Source organism: Syngnathoides biaculeatus, chromosome 2, assembly GCF_019802595.1.
Source record: "Syngnathoides biaculeatus isolate LvHL_M chromosome 2, ASM1980259v1, whole genome shotgun sequence".
NCBI lineage: Eukaryota > Metazoa > Chordata > Actinopteri > Syngnathiformes > Syngnathidae > Syngnathoides > Syngnathoides biaculeatus.
Window position 1 is genome coordinate 17,740,095 of NC_084641.1, and position 19,219 is coordinate 17,759,313.

Sequence of the window (19,219 nt, forward strand, 5' to 3'; positions counted from 1 at the left end):
AAGCCTTTAATTTCTGACTGTAAAAAAAAAAACAAAAAAAAGGAAATGAAAATTTTATTTCATAAGCATGTTGATGATGTCTACGTATTTTTATGTTCATCTGCTGAGACGTAACTAAAAATCAAGCTGAGCCCCTTTGTCAATGACCTTTGCCCCCCTGTAGTGTATCCGAACAAGGAGTTTTCACTTCTGTACTTGTTACGGGTTGTTAGGACTCGTCAACTATAAGACAGACCACTGCAGTCTTTCACAAAGCCTTTTCGAGAAATAGCCGCTGGCACCAAATATAGATGAGTCCCCTGAAGTCGTGAGTGGTCTTGAATGATTTTGGTCTGTCACCAGGACTTGTTTTAAGTCCTGTTGTGTGAAAATGTCTTCTAAATTTGACATAGCACACTCTGGCAAATTTGAATGATTTAAAACCGTGTCCGCCGAGCACAGCGATACCACGTCTCACGTCAAATATCACTCCTACCCACAGAAAAATGGATGCAAATTCATTTAGCATCTTTCTTACATTCGTACAACTACATACTGGTGAGATGCAAAAAAATATACAGTGGACCACCACCAGATGCAACGGGCCACATTTACTCAGTAATATTTTGGATAAATTGGACTGTATTGTAAAGAGTCTGTGTGGCATTTGCAAGCTCTCCCTGCACCTGCGTGGGTTTTCTCCAGGTACAAAATTGAGTTTCTTCCCACATTCCAAAAACATGACTGAAAGGTTGGTGAAGACTTGAAATTGTCTGTAGGTGTGAATGCGAGTATGAATGGTTGTTTGTGTATGTGTGCCCTGTGATTGACTGGCAACCAGTTCAGGGTGTTCTCCGCCACTCACTCAAACACGCACAACCCTTGTGAGGATTAGCAGTTCAGAAAAAGGATGGCTGTCTTTGTCACAGCACTTTCAAGGAACAACTATTTGTTAAGAAGAATCAATACAGTGATGCCTCGGTTCTCAACCAGAATCCGTTCCAGAAAACGGTTCGAGAAGTGATTTGTTCAAAAACAGAATGGATGTTTCCTATTACAATGAATGGAAAAAGAAATAATGCGTTCCAAGCTGAAAAAATTTGTCTTTTTAAAGCATTTTTTTAGCTTTTCCTGATAATAAACTGTAGAAACACATGTATAGTTTAATTACTTTACATAATAAAATAATTTAAGAAATATATTTTTTGCTCAAAATGTATGCTTTAGTAGTAGAGTACGCTAGGCTGGGAGTGGATTGCCGTATCTGTAGCGACTCGGCCCCCAGCCTTGTAAACTTTTTTTTGTTAACCAAAGTGCAGAATAACTTTAAATAATAATGAGGGGGAAAAAAGCTTTTTTTAGCAACTTAAGCAACTTGCCTTCTTTGGAGCCATGATTGGGGGTAATACGGTAGTCCTCGGTAATACTGGGACACGTCTGTGTACAGAGGCTAGTTAGTTAGTTAGGCTAGGTAGTTAGCTAGTTGCGCCGCGCGCGTTATGTCATTTCAGTTTTTTTTTTTCCAGGGGCGTTCTAATTGGCAATAACAAAACGCATCGTTGGTGGGTCAGCTGCTTGCGACGAGTGCATTATGTTATTTCGGGTTTTTTTTCGGTGGTATGGGGATTCAAAACAAAGTGCGTCGTGGGTAAACTGATCTGGCTTCGCACAATATGTTATTTCGGGTTTTGTGGGGGTGTCTGAGTACCGATTTTCTTTCAAAAACACAAGCGAAAAAATCTCAAAATTTTCGTTTGAAACGGGGGACGTTCGAGAACCGAGGCTTTACTGTATTTCTACTCTGTCACAATGACTTCATCTTGGACTCGCCACTTACTCAAGTAGTTTTTCACTGAGTATTTCTTTACTCACACTACAGTAAATACTTGGAAGTGTACATTTTACTTGAGTCATATTATTCAAAAGTAAGCATACTCTTACTTGAGTGCCATATATGGCTACTCTATCCACTGAATACTCAGATTATGACACCCACAGATTCAACTAATCCTGGATTTTCAGTTTTGTCGTCAGTGTTGCTTTTTTTTTTAATCATTTAAAAAATTCTTAAACGCAATTATAACAGCTGTCAATTATCATCAGATTTTCACTATTCGCTGGTGAATAGTGCAATAACATTGTAAAAGCCTCCGGCGGATGGAATATATCTCACCAGGTCGGCCGCCATGGCGCTTTTCCTCACCGAAACAAGACGCTCTAAAGTGGCCACACCAACGGACTCTCCAAAAAGATGCATTTTCGAAATGTATGCAGCATACTTGCTCCCTATTGTGCCCTAGCATAATCATATTCGATTCCTGCCGATCACTACCTGTTGTTACTTGCTGCTCTCGGTTGTAAGGGGTCGTTGGCTGTCGTCAGCAGTCATTAGATGTCGTTAGCGGCCACTAGTGGTTGTTAGCAGCAATTGATGCTGTTAGCGGCTAAGTGGGTGTTAGCATCAGCTGCTGCTGGTAGCGGCTACTTTGGTCATTAGCTGTTGTGAGGAGTGCTCAGTAACATTCATTTTCAACTTAATGTGAGAATTGTTGCAAAGCATTTCTTCACGAAGTCAATGTAAAATTTGTTTGAAATTATATCAAAGTGTTTTGTTGTCATAGTTTGTTGGGTTCAAACAATAAATTTAGTCAATTCAAAACATTTTTGAGCGTGTGGTGGGGTGGAGGGGGGAGGTGGGGGTCCACTACTGATCAATTTTTGCTACTGGGGGCTGGTCTTCATGAGTAACCCGGCTTCAGCTTCTTCCAGTCATCTTTTGTGCCTGGAACGAGGAAAATACAAACAGAAATGTACTACTTGAGTTACATTGGTAAATTGTAGCCACGTGTATTAATAGGCCCACCATAATAAAAAGAATGCAATTAATGACGATTATTTGTCGTGTTATATTTGTTGGTCAATGGACCTGGGTCAAGTTGACCAGAGCGTATTTAAGTGATAATCCCAATAAAGATCTCAATATGAAGTCCATTACTGACAATGATGTTGCTGAAAATGCAACAATTTCTCCAAACCAAAGTATCCTCGGGAAAGCATTAAGCATCCCTGACATGATTGCTGTCTCGCAGAAAGTAGAAAAATATATAAATAAAAATGGCGCCAGGCACCAGTTTCACCAGATGAAATTGGGTGGACATGTCTATCATAACAAGGTTCAACAACAAAAAAAGAAAGACAAGGATGCACGAAATTGAACAGAAACACAGCCATTTTGGTTTGAGGCCACCATTATGTGGATCAAATTTCATTAAAAAAAAAAAAAAAAAAAAAGAGTGCAAAGTTCTCCCCGGACATGTTTCATCAATTGATAGGAAACTGTGGGAAAGTCTAGCATACTGTAACAAAATGCGAAAATGTACAGGAAGTTGTCAATTTCTGTTTGAAGCAGTGCTGAATTTCTACTACAGAATTAGCCCAAATAAGCCTCAGTCAGAAGTAGGCATAATAGACAAAGTAAAAAAAATTAAAAGTTCAAAGTTCTTTGGAGAAAAAAAATGTCTTCTGCTTAGGTTAATAAGTGTAATCAACATCTGCAAAAAATGATTTACTGGACTTACTTAGAATAAAATGCAGTACAGTACTAGACCGACTGAGGTACATATTAAAAAAAAAAAAAAAAAAGTTTATTGGATTCTTCCCCTCCTCCCCTCCAAGGTTTCGAACAATTTTGGAAAATTAAAAATGCCACACAGGCAAATTGATCCCGGAATATCATTCCAGTTCCCGAGAGACAATATGCAGAGAACGAGGCTTAGCAAAGCCAAATAAACCCGCAAGTATACTCACTTTTTTTAGAGGTCTTTCCATTGCCAGGGGCACATGACCGCAGATTTCTGACGCCATCTCCCGTCCAAGAGACGCACTCGGTGCAAGGAAGGTGGCTCAAACGTTGACACTGTGAGTCACCGTCACATTTTCGCTTTTGTCCAAGAGGCCTGTGGTTGGAGCTTGAGCTGAGAAGATGGTGCGACTTTTTCCCATCGGAGGCCTGACCTCTGGTCGATGGTGGCACTTTGGTACCCTGAGGTGTGCGTTCCAGCTGTGAGGTAGAAGCAGCGAGGTTGGGGGAGCGTCCGGGACCACTCTGGACAGAAGAACCTGCGACACGAGGTGACCTGAGAGTTGATGACGTTTGTGGTATCTTCCTGGAAATGAGAGCAACGTGAAGCCCGTCAAACTTCCATGATTCCTAAAAATTTGACACAACAGCTAAATATATAATGTTTAAATAACTTGATTGAATGTTGAATACAAACAGTAGTGCATTGACATGAGACTAATTTGCTTTGGGACAACTCAACAGAAACTTCAAACCATCTTTTCTAGTTGAAATTAATAGAATGCCATTAGCTGTACCAGCAATCCAAGAAAAACAATAAAAAATGTTGCAGTGTGTCTCTTAGTGAAGAAAAATAGCCCTCCATTTTATTGCAGTTGATAAAAGTATACAGTAATGATAAAAGAAATTTAAAAGAATTAAAAGTTTTTGTCACATTGCATCAAACAGATGCTGCTCCTTCTTGTGTGCTTGCCTCGACCACACGAGGGCAGCATACGTCGAACAGATATTTTGCTCTTTGAAGGACTACGGACCTTTCCGATCACACGCCCCTCTCACCATATTGTTCTACAAGCAGTGCTGGTTGTTAGTAGCGTGCGCTTGGAAAAGTTAATGTTACGAACAAAATGGTCCTCAGATCCACTTGGGGAACGTGCAATTCTGATGAAAAATATCCTGCTAGGTTACAAGGGGCCCGGTTGATTCATTATCCAAAGCCTAAAACACACTTGACCAAGTGGCTACGATGGATTAAGGCTCGCGGAAGACCGCACGTACAGCTAAATGTGGACAATATCAACAAACACAAGGCTGTAGTGGGGTAAGTGAGGGAGAAGTATCTTCTCTGAGTTTGATTGAATTATCAGTACTTTATACATTGCAGGAGAACAACTTTCACTTTGTTAGCGTATCAATGACTTGCTGAATGAAGTGTGTAATGTTTTATGCCGACGAGTCAGGTTCGTGATAGGTAAATGCACAATGTCATGCAAGAGAAATGTCTATTTCCCTATTAGTATAACATGCGACTTATAAGACAGAACACTGGGTTTCATTACGAGCCAAGTCAAATGAATACACCCACTCAATTACAAAGACTACAATGATATTACTCGTGATCTTTCCAAGTAAAAAGTACTCACTCTGCTTTATGTACGTCCGCAGTACGATTCCAATATTTTATCCTGTTGGATTTCAATATGAAGTTTGTAAGGCATCAAACGTTTTTGCATCGATCGCCAATATTTCGCTCTAACTCTGACATTGCGTCCTGATCCGTCCAAAATCTTAATTCCGTGTACATATCCTTCCGTGAAATAGTTGAGACCTCTCTGTAGAACTCTCTTGGACAAGTTTGCCACATTTGGCAAAAAACATATCCCAATATTATCTGGAATTTGCGATGGAGAATTGACTTGAAACATGGTCTGTTCAATCGCCATTTTGGAAGCTTGTGGGACATGGCTAAGGGGGCGGAGCTTAAGATTGCCATCTGAAAGGTCCATTATGAACCGCACTAGACTTCTAGTCAGGAAACGCCCAGCTGCAATATGATGCATGTAGTCCTCCCTAAGCAACAAGTGCCCCACGGCTGTACTATTGTAGTCAGGCACCAATAGTGCCCACATTCCCCTCAACAAAAAAGTGCTACCGTGAAGGCGAAACCATGAAGTTCCTATCAACCACGGTGATCAGTTGCGGCATACTAAGTTCATCAAACATGGCAGAAATGTGCATGGCAGTAGCAAATTAGTCCGCCTTTTCCTGCTCAACAACATTGCATGGTGCATAAAGAATAGGTCTCAGTCTATCACTGTACATTTCATTTGGGGGGAAAAAAAACATTTTCTTTGAGCTGTAAAGCACAAAAATATAACACTTGTTTTTAACATTTACCATCCTACTGCTGTTCCAACATTGTGTGGCTTCTCTTCATGTTCGAGCCAATTATTTGGGGGTACTAATAATTCCACTTGTGTTTTAGACAGGACACTCCCTGCTTCAAAATGATTGGCTGATGAATCACAATAGGATACATCCTACTTTTTCCAGACGACAAAAGAGGGGAGTTCTGTGCAGAAGCTTTATGATGACTACCACTAACCCTATAACCCTCTCTAACCCTCCCTAACCCTAGCCTAGCCCTAAACCTGTTTAACCTGCCCCTCCATGATGCAGGAGCCAACCATATTGTAGCGAGAGCTGTCCTGCTTACAACTAGTAGCATTCCCAATAAGACAACGCCACGCATGTAAGGCAGAGTACACTGCCCTCAGGTAGTTGTAGTTTTTATATTGCACAGTATTACACTAGATTATATAGAACTCGTGCACGTGACGTCACCATTTTCACTGCGCCATATTGCCGGTCAAACAAAGCTGAATATTTACAATACCCAAGAGCTGTTGTGCTGTTGGTTGTCACAAAAGACAAGACAGATATTCAAAGAGATCATTCTATGGAATGGCAGCTGAAAAGACCAGAACATATCGATGGATTTCGACAATTAAACGTGATGGATGGTGCTCAACCAAAATACACGCCTGTGTTTGGATTGCTTCATTTCAGGTAGGAATTATTTTTCTCAATCTCAAATTACCAAAAAAGTATTTATCATGCTAAGTTGGCTCATTTGAGAACAATTCGTGTTAAAAAAAAAAACCTGTCTGTCGCAGAGGTTTACAGAGGTTAAGTGTGGCTGCAATCGCTTCCATCTACGTTCCATGGAGACCACGCCATCCTCTTTTTTTTTCCAATCATAGTTAATGAATGCGAGTTTGTGTAAAACCAAGGATCATTTATTGAAATATTGGTATTTGTATTGAATACTAGCAGATAAGAGTGATGGATTCCGGCAAAGGTTGATGTGTCGCCAAACACGTTCACAAGGCGTCAAAACCGTCATTATGTGGGATTTATTCCTGATAAGAACAGATCCAGCAATAAAGTATTCGTATGCGTCCAGACTTTTCTACGCTTTCAAGCTTTTCCGTGTAAATATCGACGGCCTCCTCACCAGATCCATGTGTATATCCAGTTGTCCAAGACAAGCGGAATCGAAATAACAGTCCAATTTCTCATTGGCGAAAACATCGATTTTGGCATTAAATACGGGTCCTCTATGCCGAATTTATCTCATTTTTCCACGTACCATCATTTATTTTCACCTTCTAAGTGTCTGACGGTATCGGACAAGACTCTGGGGGTCATGCTACAAGACATATTTCCGTGTCGTCTCCAACTGATTTAGCATTGAGCAATGCTTAGCTTGACCGGCAATGTAGCGAAGTAAACAAAAGTCACATGATTTTATGACGTAGGTGCACGAGCTCTATAACCCCCTTCAACAAATATCCAGTAATACAGAAAATGGATGGATGGATTTAAAATGGCTAAAGTCTGAGCATGGGGTGTGCAGATCTGCAAAAACACTCAAGAGTGCACCTTAGTTCATTTTGTTATTGTATATTTTTCGACATTTGTTGTCATTTTCAGCAAAAAGTTTTAATATTTTTCTATGGTCATTTTTTTCCATTTTTTTATTTCAAGTAAATCAAGTTAATAAAAAATACTTTCTAGCAATAATTTTCAGTGAAAATGCTTTAAAACTGAAATCTTACCAATAAAACAATGATACATATTGAGATCAGATGATTATGAAAAAATATATATTTTGAGCATTTTTTTCTGCCTCATAGCCCAACCCAAAAATGACAACAACAAAAAAACAGATGACAACAGGATACTGAGTAGGAGGCACTATCTTTGAACTGAATGGTCAGAAGAAGTGACTTTCTTCTTCTTACATGTGGCCGGTTCATTAATAATGGGTTACATGCAGTTTATTATTATCCCAAATTGATCTCAATATGTATTTTTTTTTTTTTTTAAATAGCCAAATGGAAGTTGGAGGAGTGAGATGATGCAGTTTTTGAGTACCATTGTATGAGGATGAGTAGTTGCAATGTTACTCACTTCCACAGGTGGGTGCTTACATGGCGCTCCAACATGGCAGCAAGGGCAAAGCGCAAGTGGTGCAGGCGTCGGTCGAAGGTGAAGATGCTACATCCGAGCGTACGGCATCCAAAAGTGCATAGCTGCACAAGCAACAAACAAAGTCAAACAAGGTTCAAAGCATGCATTAATGGTATGATTAAAGACTATTATGGGGAAAAAAATAGTTAAAAGTTCCAGAACAAAGAAACACTTTTAAATGCAAAACTTATGCAGAGCTGTACTGTTACCACAGATTAGATTTACCAGTATATAGTGATGTCATGCCCGCAAATTCATGAATTTCAGCGGTGCTGTAATTAAATGCTGATAAAGTGAATGGTTTTGGATTTTTTTTTTTTGTAATTGTGAATACCATTAGACTAGATTCTTCCCCTGCCCTGAGCAAATCTCTATAATAATAATAAAAAAAAATAACAACAAAAGCAAAAGACAGACACTCTGGCTGTGCTATTAATGTGAAGGGACATTAATTTCAAATCTTGTGTACTACACTATGCATTGCATTTTACACATCTACTTTTTATTTTTACGTTTTAGGTGTACACTGATACAGGAGACGCTCTCCTCTCATTGTACAATGTGTATTGTGACAGTAAATGGCATTCATATTTGCCCATTAAAATTTGTTTTATGAGAAACCCATGTGTGACAAACGTTAAAAAAAAGGAAATAACGAATTCGGCAAAATATTTTCAGCCCACTGTATAAAATATGAATAAATAATGCCACTTTATAGTATAGTACATTCCTTTTTCCACAGCAGCTATGCAGGAAATTTGGTCTCCAGTTCTGTCACTGATGTCACACCAAGACGTGGGTGTATTGATTTTGGTAATGAAAAATCTGGGTTGCCAGGGCAATTACTTTATTTACTGATTGCTCCAAAACAGATTGATATTATAGGAAATCACTGCCAATTTAATTTTCTTGAGAAACAGATCCATCGAGAGAACTTGTTAGTGAAATATAGTCCACCTGGATGATATAGCCCCCGATCGCCCCTTTACTAAATGTGCTGAGACTTGACTGCGTTGTGCCTTCCTGGGACTCACACCAAGAGGTTTGGGGTGCCAAGATGTTGCAGGCAGGTCGGTGGCGTCCTCTCGCTCATTATCCTCGTTCTCCTCGCTGGAAAGGAGACCCTGATTGAAGGGGTACGGGGTTTGGACCTCCACTCTGACGGTGCCACCCGCCTCGTCTTCTGGAAACCGTTTTGATGTAGCCCTGATGGGACCAAGATGAGAGTCAGATAAATGAGTTTTGTTGGACTTGAGTGGACTTCTCAATACCAGATTGACATTGTGATGTCACAAATGGAATTCATATTTAACTATTTAAATTTGTTTGATTGTGACATTGTAATGTCACCAACTGGCAAATTTACATAATGTGCACCCACACCAAGTTGGCAGCTCGACTGGGAGTATCCTGCAAAGTGGACTAAACTGACAAAAAAAAAAAAAAACAACATTCAAAATAATAATGTCCAGAAACCTATGAGTTCTAAGAACTATTGAGATCATCACTCTTTGGGACCTATGAATCTTTGAGGTCTGGAAAATTCTGAGGTCTGGGAATCTTTTGAATCCACGAGCCTTTGTGGTGTAGGAAGCTTTGAGGTCTACGAACTTTTGAGGTCGATGAACTTTTGGGGTCTGGGAATCTTTGAGGTCCTGGAACCTTAGGGGTCTCCTAACCTTTGTGATCTTGGGAACATTGAGGACCAAGAACCATCGAAGGTCTAGAACCATCCCAGTCATGTCAAAGCCAAAAAGTAACCAAAGCTGCTGCAGCATTGGCACAGATTTGTTGGCTCACGGATCTGTTTGCGTCTTATCATTTGTCTTGTGATACACTTTGTGTTGCTTTTTAAATATGAAAGGTGGTGTATTATTTAAAAAAAAAAAAAAACTCAATGATGATTGGGCAGCACAGTGGCGCGGCTGTAGAGCGTTGGCCTCACAGTTTGTAAGATCAGGGTTCAAATCCTGGCCCCACCTGTGTGGAATTTGCGAGTTCTGCCTGTGCCTGGGCAGGTTTTCTCCAAGCACTCCGGTTTGCTCCCACATAAAAAAAAACATGCATTAATTGGACACTCTATATTGCCCTTGGTCTGACTGTGAGTGACACTTATGTCTATCTCCATGTGCAGTGCGATTGTTTGATAGTACTCATCTAAATGTCTTCCTGTATTGCATCAGCTATGCCAATGACTATCATGGTGAGTTGTGATTCGTTTGAAAGAGAAAGAACTGAATCCGTAAAAAAAGAGTGATTTAAAGTGTCATAAGTGGGTATTTTGCGTGTTTTGACAAACCAATGTCAACAATCTTTCAATTTGGACATCTGGGAAGTCTTTCAAATCATGAAAAAAAATACCTGAGAATGTGGCAGTTTTTCACATTTGTTAATTTCTGTTTGTCCACATGATGCTGCTCCACATGTCGACCTCCAGCACGCCGCTTCAAGGCCACCGAGGCACTTTCAGTCTGAAGATCGTTCATATGTCATCACCATGCCAACAGTGACAAGAACAAAGAAGACAAGGATAGAAAAAGACACTCTACATTGCATACTCGTTTGCAGGGTGTTTTCTTTCCTTGTGGTTCAGGTGCACAACTTGGGTTCTTCAAGTCACATTCATGCACTAGGAGGTAAAAGACAACACAGAGCAGTAAATGTCATGAGGAAAGACACACAGACTATTCGACCTTATCACAGGTAAATTCCACAAAACAAAATCGTCTTCATAATAACATTTATCCATCTTCTAAAATGATTGTGCTCATTACATCCTGGACTGGTCGTGAGTCTTCATCAGAGCAGAAACAATAAACATTTCATGGTTGAGACGCAGCGTTTCTCGAGAATAATGGAGATATTTTTTTTTAATAGGGCAAAGCAACTTTAACACTTCCAAACTTATCACATTGATTTTCTCTAGGATGGCTGATTATTGAAGGAGATTCTCTCGTGGAAGTCTTTAGTCTTTGGGTTTACATACTTTTTCCACCCTGCACTTTGAATGTTTACATTCCGTCTCCAATAAAAACATGACAAAAGAAAACCGTTTGTGTGGTGTTAGTTTCAGCAAAATATATTTGTCTACTGTTGTGAGGTAGATGAAGATTACACTGAAAACATGATATCAAACGCACCAATTCAAACTCCAACCGGCAGGTGAAACTTCTCAGGAGCCAAATAATTATATTAAGCAAAAGATAATGTCTCCATATGGATAGACAGAAAAGGAGTAAGAAAAGACAACCTACAATGCAAGACTGACAGACTTACTTTCAGAGTTTGTGCAAATCCGGCTGTGGGTTATTGTTCCCTGCAGAGGGGGAGCAGGAGAACCACTTAAGCGCTCAGCTGCAAGCGTAGGGGCTCTTTTTGAGGATGAGATAGTGACGTATGAGGAACAACCGAGGCCTGGGGCCTGAGACGTAAGTCCCCCATTCTGAAGTGTGGAAGCAGACTGGTGAGGAAGGGGCAAGTTCACTGCTGGAGACAGGCTGCAGAAGGGAAGAGAGAAGATTGTGGAAAAATAGCAACAATGAACTAGATCAGCGGTGCTCGACACGTCGATCGCCGATGCAGTTTTGGTCCATCGCGTGACGGCGTACCCAGGAAGAAAAAAAAGACGTTAGCCTATCATCCCTCTCTTACAAAATTGATGACCTTACTAATTGAAAGCCACATTGCATTTTTTTTTTAAACACACCCCTTTCAACAAATTGCTCAATTGCATAGCCTTAAGAGTGTGTATATCAAGAATGCTGCTGACTATTGTTTGTTTTCTGAGTATCTACTGCACCTACTGGTAACTTGTTTGACATGTAGCAATAAAAAAGAAATATTGAAAATATTGATTCATCTGGTTAGTTATATTGGACTGCTTTTTAAACTATCTCCCCGCCTTTCCTTGTTTACAATGTATGACAACAAAAAAAATCATCATCAACGTGAACCTTAGGAATGGATCATGAACTGAATGAGGAAGCTCTTGAATGACTTTGTGAAAAAGAATCGAGTTATTCAGTGAATGAATCTTTTTTTTAAATTAACTGGTTCAAATGATTCAATAAACACAAAAGAACCGCCGTGCCCATCGCTACCGGGACGCCCCCGAGATACACCACAGAAGAGCTGGGTGAAGTGGCCGGGGGAAGCTACTGCCCTGTCACCCGACCTCAGATATGCAGGCAAAAAAAAAGAATGAAATGGATGAGTGACAATGTATACATTTAAAAAGATACATCATATACATCACATCTATTCACCCTTGTGTGACGACAATAGTAGAAAGTAGCATTTTTTGGGGTGGGGGGCGGGTAACATTGCACTTCCTCAGCATTTTTTCCCCCAAATTAAATAAACTATTCATATCATACTTTATTTACAGTCAAATTTTTGTTAATCCCACCTGGGCAAAATCCTGAACTCCCAAAAGGAATTGGGGTTGACTCAATGCACGACCATTCATTCCTTTTACCTCGCATCTTCCTTTTGGCTGTTGACAGACTTGTATTGGTGGCAAGGGGAGGCCGTGTTGGGGCCCAAAGTCACTTCTGCCAGATGTCCAACATCCTCTGTGGAAGGGGAAAGGTTGACAGGAAAGCCCGGTCGAGGTCGCGGTTGTGGGGCCAAGTTACGCCACTGTGCACATGTCTTGGGGAGGAGGCTGTGTCGCCTCTCGCAGTGTCTCTGAAAGGCTTGCGGCTTCACCACTTGGCCACAGTGGCTGCACACCACTAGGTAGAAGTTGTCACGGGAGGGACACTCGCCATATATGTGCATGTCTGTAGAGGGCACACACACACACACACACACACACACACACACACACACACACACACACACCACACACACACACACACACCACACCACAGTATTTTTGATTCAAAGAGCGAGAAATCGTTTTTAGCTCCTAGTAACAATTTTGAGCAGCTATTTAACTCGCAAGGTGATTTGACAGAGTGATGTCAGCCACGCAGCACGTTAAACCAGCTCACAGCCCGGACGACAAACGGAGTGGAAAGTTCTTACTTTATATTATAAATATTATTTAAGTATTGTAACTCCTTGTGAGTGAGTTAGTCCTTACCCTCTATGAGATTTATGGCCACTCACTATAAAAATTAACCCCCAATGTATTACACTTTTAAGATGCCATTAAAACTGTAATCTTATCATAAAATAAAAAGTGACAACAATCAAATGCACTTTTAAACTGAAATCATATTTACACTTTTGCAGTACTGGACCATTATTGTGCATTGTGTAATAATTACTTCCCAATTACTTTCTTCGATTTGTTGAACACCGGCCACTGTGCGAGGACGAGAAAGAATATTTGATCAGGTTCCTCGTCCTCCTCATCTCTCTGTCGGGGAGTCTGTTGTCAGTTATAAGTGCATATCTTCTAATATGCCGACTGTCCCAGTGTGACATCTGCAAATGACGTCGCAGGCAATATGGCCGTCACTGGGATGTCGAGTGACAATTTTGCAACTTTGCGCTTTAATAAAATGCTCTCCAATCACTTTTTCAGACTCGTATTATAATCAAAGTGATTAATATTACATGTAGTTTTGATAACAATACCCGTTTTAAAATGTACATTTTGGTGTCGTTGGCTCTATAAGTTGTACACTGCATTAGGAAGCTTCAGCTCGCTATTATCACTAAATTAATTTTCTGGAATAACTAACACGTGACTTGAGTCATTTCTTAAATTGCCAGTATTTGAGTAATGCAGTACTTTTCCGACATCACCGTTTCTAAGTCATCTTATGTCTAGTTATGGTGTTTCTTGTATGTATTTAGTTATGCATGCGTGCATGTGTATGTCAAACCTTTACATTCTTAATTGGATCACATTCTCACCGCCTATTTTGTCATTGTCGACCTTGTTTATTGTGTGCAACTACTGCAACATTAACATCCCTTCCCAGGACAATATAGAGATTCTGATTATTAATGGAACTCATTTTTGTGTTACCTTCTTTCCAGAGGCTCATGTGCTCACGACACCTCCTGGCATACTTGCTGGCTCCTTGTGGACACGTCCCAGCTGCGTGAAAGATGAAACAGCGTCAGTCGATCAATCCAAGCATCGCCAAATTAGTATCAAAATGGCAGTTGAGCACGACAAAGCTTACAATGACAAAGTGCACACTTGCAATGACCAAGAACACAGCAGTGTACATTCATTTATCGCAACAAATATTCATCTTAAAATAATTTACAGAGTCCATCCCATATGACTCGTGTGAGACAGACAGACAAAGAATCGACTGGTCACTGAACCGGTAGAGTTGTAAATTCCCCCCACGTTATATCTACATTGTTTTCATTTTCGTGGTTTATGTGTACTGTATACGCAATACACGACGACGACCAGCGGTGTCGGTTGTGCTAGCAAAGTACAGTATGTCGAGAAATCTTTCGAGTGACACGTGTCAAGTTATAGTGAATTAAAAAAAAAAAAAAAAAAAAAGATTAAAAACGTCTGTGTTTCGAGCGAGGGAAGCAACTACTCGGCTCCTCCAGCAGGACGCAGCGGCTTTTTGTGTAGCTAACTTTTAAATGCCGCCGCTTCTCCCGACCACTGTTATAATCCACACACGTACACAAACACCGAAAACCCAAAATAAGAGGTAGTCGTCATCGTGACACCAATGACGTTGGGATTTTTGCGATTTACCGTCTGATGTTAAAATATTGACAGCGTCCACCCAGCAACTCCAATTTAGTCCGACAAATTCCTCGAGATTAAGACGTCGGCCGTCAACCGCGGCCATTGTTGTGGTCACTGTGGCTTGCGCACAATAGTGACGTCACGAGTGCCCGCCAAATGTCGTCGTCGTTGTCGCTCTACTCGGAGTTGCGGCGCGACTCTTGAGCACAACTGCATCAGAATTCCGATTACTCGGGTTTGAATCCAAAAACGTAAATGGTAATTTGTTTTTAAATACAAAATTGTCAGAATCAGCTTCATTAGCCAAGTGTGGAAAAACACAAGGAATTTTTTTTCCGGAAGTCGCGCTGCCTTGGTACGATATTCAATTTCAGAACAAACAACAACAAAGGAACAAGAGATATTTCTGTTTATAGGAACTATTCCTTAACAGAGTGGTGCAAGATGTAAAATCTTCATTTAGAACAGGTACCTGTACCAATGTTGAATTTACGTTGTATTAGGTCGCGACGTCGAACAACCTAAATTCAACGTGCTTACTACAGTTGAATGACAACGTTGTCAAAAGACGTCGTTTTCACGTCTATTCTCCGTGGGTGTCGCAACTAAATGAACCACTAGTACGTGATCCACATCTCGTCATTATGAGGCAGTGACTGGTAGAAAACATTCCCATGATGCACTGTACGTGACGGCCCCATTTCTAGTTTTCAAATCGGCGGCATTCGTACATTGTGATTGACAATTTTCATCGCAATTAATCTCTTTAAACCAATCGGTGAGTGAAATCATGACATATTTATTTTTTCTAATTATATGGATAACCAGAAAAATGCTCTGTTTTTCTGATGTCCGCAATGGATTACTTGTATTTTTGCCGATGTTTTCGGGGCCCAATTTGTATCACGGTACACGCGGTGTACCACGCTCCATGACAAAAGCAGAATCGATCCAAGTACTTTTAGTCGAAGCTACAATTAAGTACCCAAACAGTTTGCGTTTTACTCAATGATGAGGAATTAATATATTCTTCGTAATACAACTAGAACATCTGAAACGAGAGTATATGTACTGTGTGTGTCGTTTGGTCCAAATGAAATCATTGTTGCTGACCTTCGTACAAGTCTGTAGTTTACCTGGGCTGGGAAGGGTCGCTTTGATCTATCTGTAAGGCCGTACTGTGATGGTAGTGGAAAAAAAAACATTTCTTTTTTTTTTTTTTTTTTTTTTTTTTTTTTTAAATGCATTTATGTGGCTGTTCACAGGTAGATCTACTGGCTGTAAATATCCCTGTAAACCAAGGTTGTTGAACTCATTTTTGTCCGGGCCACATTGCAGTTCCAATTTTCCTCAGAGGGCCGTTATGACTGTGAAATCGTGAAAATCTTTAACCGCCTCATCATATTTACACATGAAATTTATGAGCTAGTTGTGGAATCAGAAATCAAGGGTAGTGTTTTTTTTTAACTTTGGCTGATGTTTGGGCACACAATAATGTTTCCAATATCTCAACGTTATCATTCATGACATGATCATTTGGAATTTTGGGACGGATTTTAACACAAATCATGGAAGTTGATATTCATAATTTGCCTTTGTGGGCCACACAAAATCATGCGGTCGGCCAGATCTGGCCCCCGGTCCTTGAATTGGACACCTGAGCTGTAAACAGTCCAAAAACAAACAAGTTGGTTTTATGATTTTGAGGAAAAATTACTTGAAGCAATTTTTTTGTTTGTTTATTATTGGCTTCATTGTATACGTTAATTTATTTATTTTAACGGAAAATTATGTCGCGAGCACTCTAGCTCAGGGGTGTCAAACTCATTTTTGTCGCGGGCCACATCGTAGTTAGTGTTTCCCTCAGAGGGCCGTTAAAAATCTTTCACCTCCTCATATTTACACATGAAATGTATGAACTGGTTATGGAACCAGAAATCAAGGGTAATGGGTATTTCAACTTGTTGATGTTTGGGGCACATAAAAATGCTTGCAATATCCCAATGTTACCGTTTATGGTATGACAATTTGAAATTTCGTCACAGATTTGAACAAAAATCACAGAAGTTTATACACATGATTTGCCGTCGCGGGCCCCATTAAATCATGCACTGGGCCAGGTCTGGTCCCTGGGCCTTGAGTTTGACACCTATGCTGTAGTCCGTTGACCGATTGTTTTGAAATTTTATCACAAGGTAGCCCATGGGCCAAATGCTTCACCAAATAACTTTGGCCCACCAGTCTCAATTAGGTGAAATTGTTTAACTTAATATAAATTGAAAAAATTGGTGAGAAACTCAAAAAAAACGCCACAGCGCAGGTTTCTAAATGACTTTCTAAAATTTAAGTTAGCAAGTCCAATCTTATGCCAAAGAACGCGTACTGTCTGATCACAAACAAGGCCAGAGTTTCATGCTCCACAAGAATGCAATTTGCCTTTCTGCGGGAGAAACGATCAGGAGGAATGTTGGTGTGGGACTGTGTCCATGAGCAACATTTTGTCAACTTTTTTTGCCAATGTATTTGCGCCACGAAGTGCAGAATTGTGAGAGAAGGTTGTTGACAAAACAAGATCTAAAAAGGACAGTGGCATGCCTCCCCTATCGTCATGGATTAGTCTTATTAACTTTTTTGCATGGCATGGAAAAATGTGAGTTCAGTGATAGTTGGCGTGGATTGTTTAGATTTTATCAACAATATGATATACCCAATTATTCACTCATTGATTTGGTTCATTTTGACATGTTTGTGTGCGTGCCAGCGTTACATCAAGATGTGGGCCAGAGCAGTGTGGATTGAAGGAAATGTGGAAGAAGAGGCAGTTGTGCCATTGTGCTGGATTGACACATCAGAAGAAATCTTGTACTGGCCAAAGTTGAACGAGCGAACCGCACTGAAGAAGAAACAGAAGCCAGTAAAGGGCAACAAATGGTGGGAGTTCAAACTCCTCCAAATAAAGTTCACATCGGGTATTCATAGAAAATGTTACGTTTCATTCACAAATGTCCTTTTCTCTGGCTAGAACCAATTTTGCAAACTTGACTTTTTTCCCTTCCAGTCAAGTATGATGAATGTGACGACTACGAGATCACAACTACTGTGAAGGATAAAACTGTAAATGAAGCTGAGGATGCCCAGAAGAGGAACCTCAAGAAGAGAACCTTAGAAGATTGTACATCAGTTTTTTATCCTCCCTGCCTGGCATCCAAGTTGTCCCCTAGTGTTTGTATATTCATTAAAATGGTTTTTTTTTTTTTTTTTTTTTGGTTTTGTATTGAAGGGAGTCTGAAAGAATCGTCAGAAGATGAGGAGAGCACATCACACAATTGTCAAGCTCTGCTCCAGAGTCTAAGTATGCCATTAACTTGGTCTTGGTTATGGAATAATTATGAGGGAATTCTCCATGTTTTGTGAAGTACATTGAAGGTAAAACATGTATAATGAAAAATTTGGTACTTCTATTAATATATTGACCTATTTTGCAGGCAAAGCTACCTTGGCAGGTCCTCCGAAGAAAAAACATTTTCATCTTGATTGTGGTACGTGATTTTAGTTGATGGAATCGTGTTACTCAACCAAATCTATTTTGAATATCCTGAAACACTGGCGTCCCCCATTGAGGATGTATTCTCAGTCTAATTAAGGGTGGAGTCTGCCGATTACAATTAATGAATCCAAAATATCTGTTCTTTTTTTCAGCTAAAACAGGTGGTTAGGGTACCCGCCCAACTCTTTGCGGGTAGAATAAGACGGGTTTAGTTAAAGTGACCAGAAAGTTATTTTTTCCAGTTGTGCATGGTGAAATCATAATTGGCATGTCTCATTTAAATCTCTCACTGCATGCCTGTTAACAGTGTCATTCATTAATGTAGTATTTTTGTTATGTCAATGTATAATTTGGCATGTTTTGTTTTAATTTTTGATAAAAATGATAATTTTTTTCAGGGCGGCGTGGTGGCTCAGCTGGTAAAGCATTGGCCTCACAATTCTAAGGTCATGGGTTCAATCCCGGACCCACCTGTGTGCCCTGCGATTAGCTGGCAACCAGTTCAGGGTGTACCCCGCCTCCTGCCCGTTGACAGCTGGGATAGGCTCCAGCACGCCCCGCGACCCTTGTGAGGATAAGCCGCTAAGAAAATGGATGGATAATTTTTCGAAAAGTCCAGGAATTCAATGAATGGATGTCAATACTATATAAACTTGTCAGTGATGTAATACTGCAGGTTATGGTTTATTTTCTTTACAGCTCCAAAAAACCCCAGAACACCTAAAATGGAGGATTCCGACAGTGATGCCAGTTCTGTAATTTCCCAGCAAGACCATCAAAGTAAATACATTTTCTGTGTAAAGCACTTTATGAAGAGAAATCTGGCCCAAAAAGCACAGTAAAAAAAAAAACATGGTTACCATGATATTCTGTTTTATTCATACTGTTTTAG

General features: G+C 40.2%; 2 protein-coding genes across 6 annotated transcripts in view; one reads left to right on the forward strand and one right to left on the reverse strand.

The window, feature by feature from the left end:
* LOC133510446 (ataxin-7-like protein 2) lies at nucleotides 1-15,394 on the reverse strand. 3 transcript variants are annotated; one of them, XM_061838361.1, is made up of 10 exons: nucleotides 15,253-15,394; nucleotides 14,082-14,153; nucleotides 12,573-12,879; nucleotides 11,372-11,592; nucleotides 10,645-10,724; nucleotides 10,457-10,566; nucleotides 9,130-9,301; nucleotides 8,036-8,157; nucleotides 3,787-4,145; nucleotides 1-2,761 (listed from the first exon to the last, which is right to left on the reverse strand). In XM_061838361.1, the coding sequence occupies exons 2-10, from the start codon at nucleotides 14,098-14,100 to the stop codon at nucleotides 2,718-2,720; spliced, it is 1,434 nt and encodes a 477-aa protein (XP_061694345.1). In that variant the 5' UTR covers nucleotides 14,101-14,153; nucleotides 15,253-15,394; the 3' UTR covers nucleotides 1-2,717. The 3 variants fall into 3 exon arrangements, with proteins under 3 accessions (XP_061694345.1, XP_061694338.1, XP_061694331.1); XM_061838354.1 differs by lacking the exon at nucleotides 15,253-15,394 and adding an exon at nucleotides 14,787-14,938 and having other exon boundaries at nucleotides 10,654-10,724; XM_061838347.1 differs by lacking the exon at nucleotides 15,253-15,394 and adding an exon at nucleotides 14,787-14,938.
* Nucleotides 14,914-19,219, forward strand: part of si:dkey-65l23.2 (uncharacterized protein LOC793688 homolog) — a 9,158-nt gene continuing 4,852 nt past the window's right edge. The window contains exons 1-6 of one of the 3 annotated variants that reach the window (XM_061838373.1): nucleotides 14,914-15,038; nucleotides 17,542-17,749; nucleotides 17,839-17,952; nucleotides 18,061-18,132; nucleotides 18,266-18,319; nucleotides 19,027-19,107. In XM_061838373.1, the coding sequence (XP_061694357.1) occupies nucleotides 15,036-15,038; nucleotides 17,542-17,749; nucleotides 17,839-17,952; nucleotides 18,061-18,132; nucleotides 18,266-18,319; nucleotides 19,027-19,107 (532 nt within the window). In that variant the 5' untranslated portion in view covers nucleotides 14,914-15,035. The other 2 variants (XM_061838392.1, XM_061838382.1) reach the window with 2 other exon arrangements.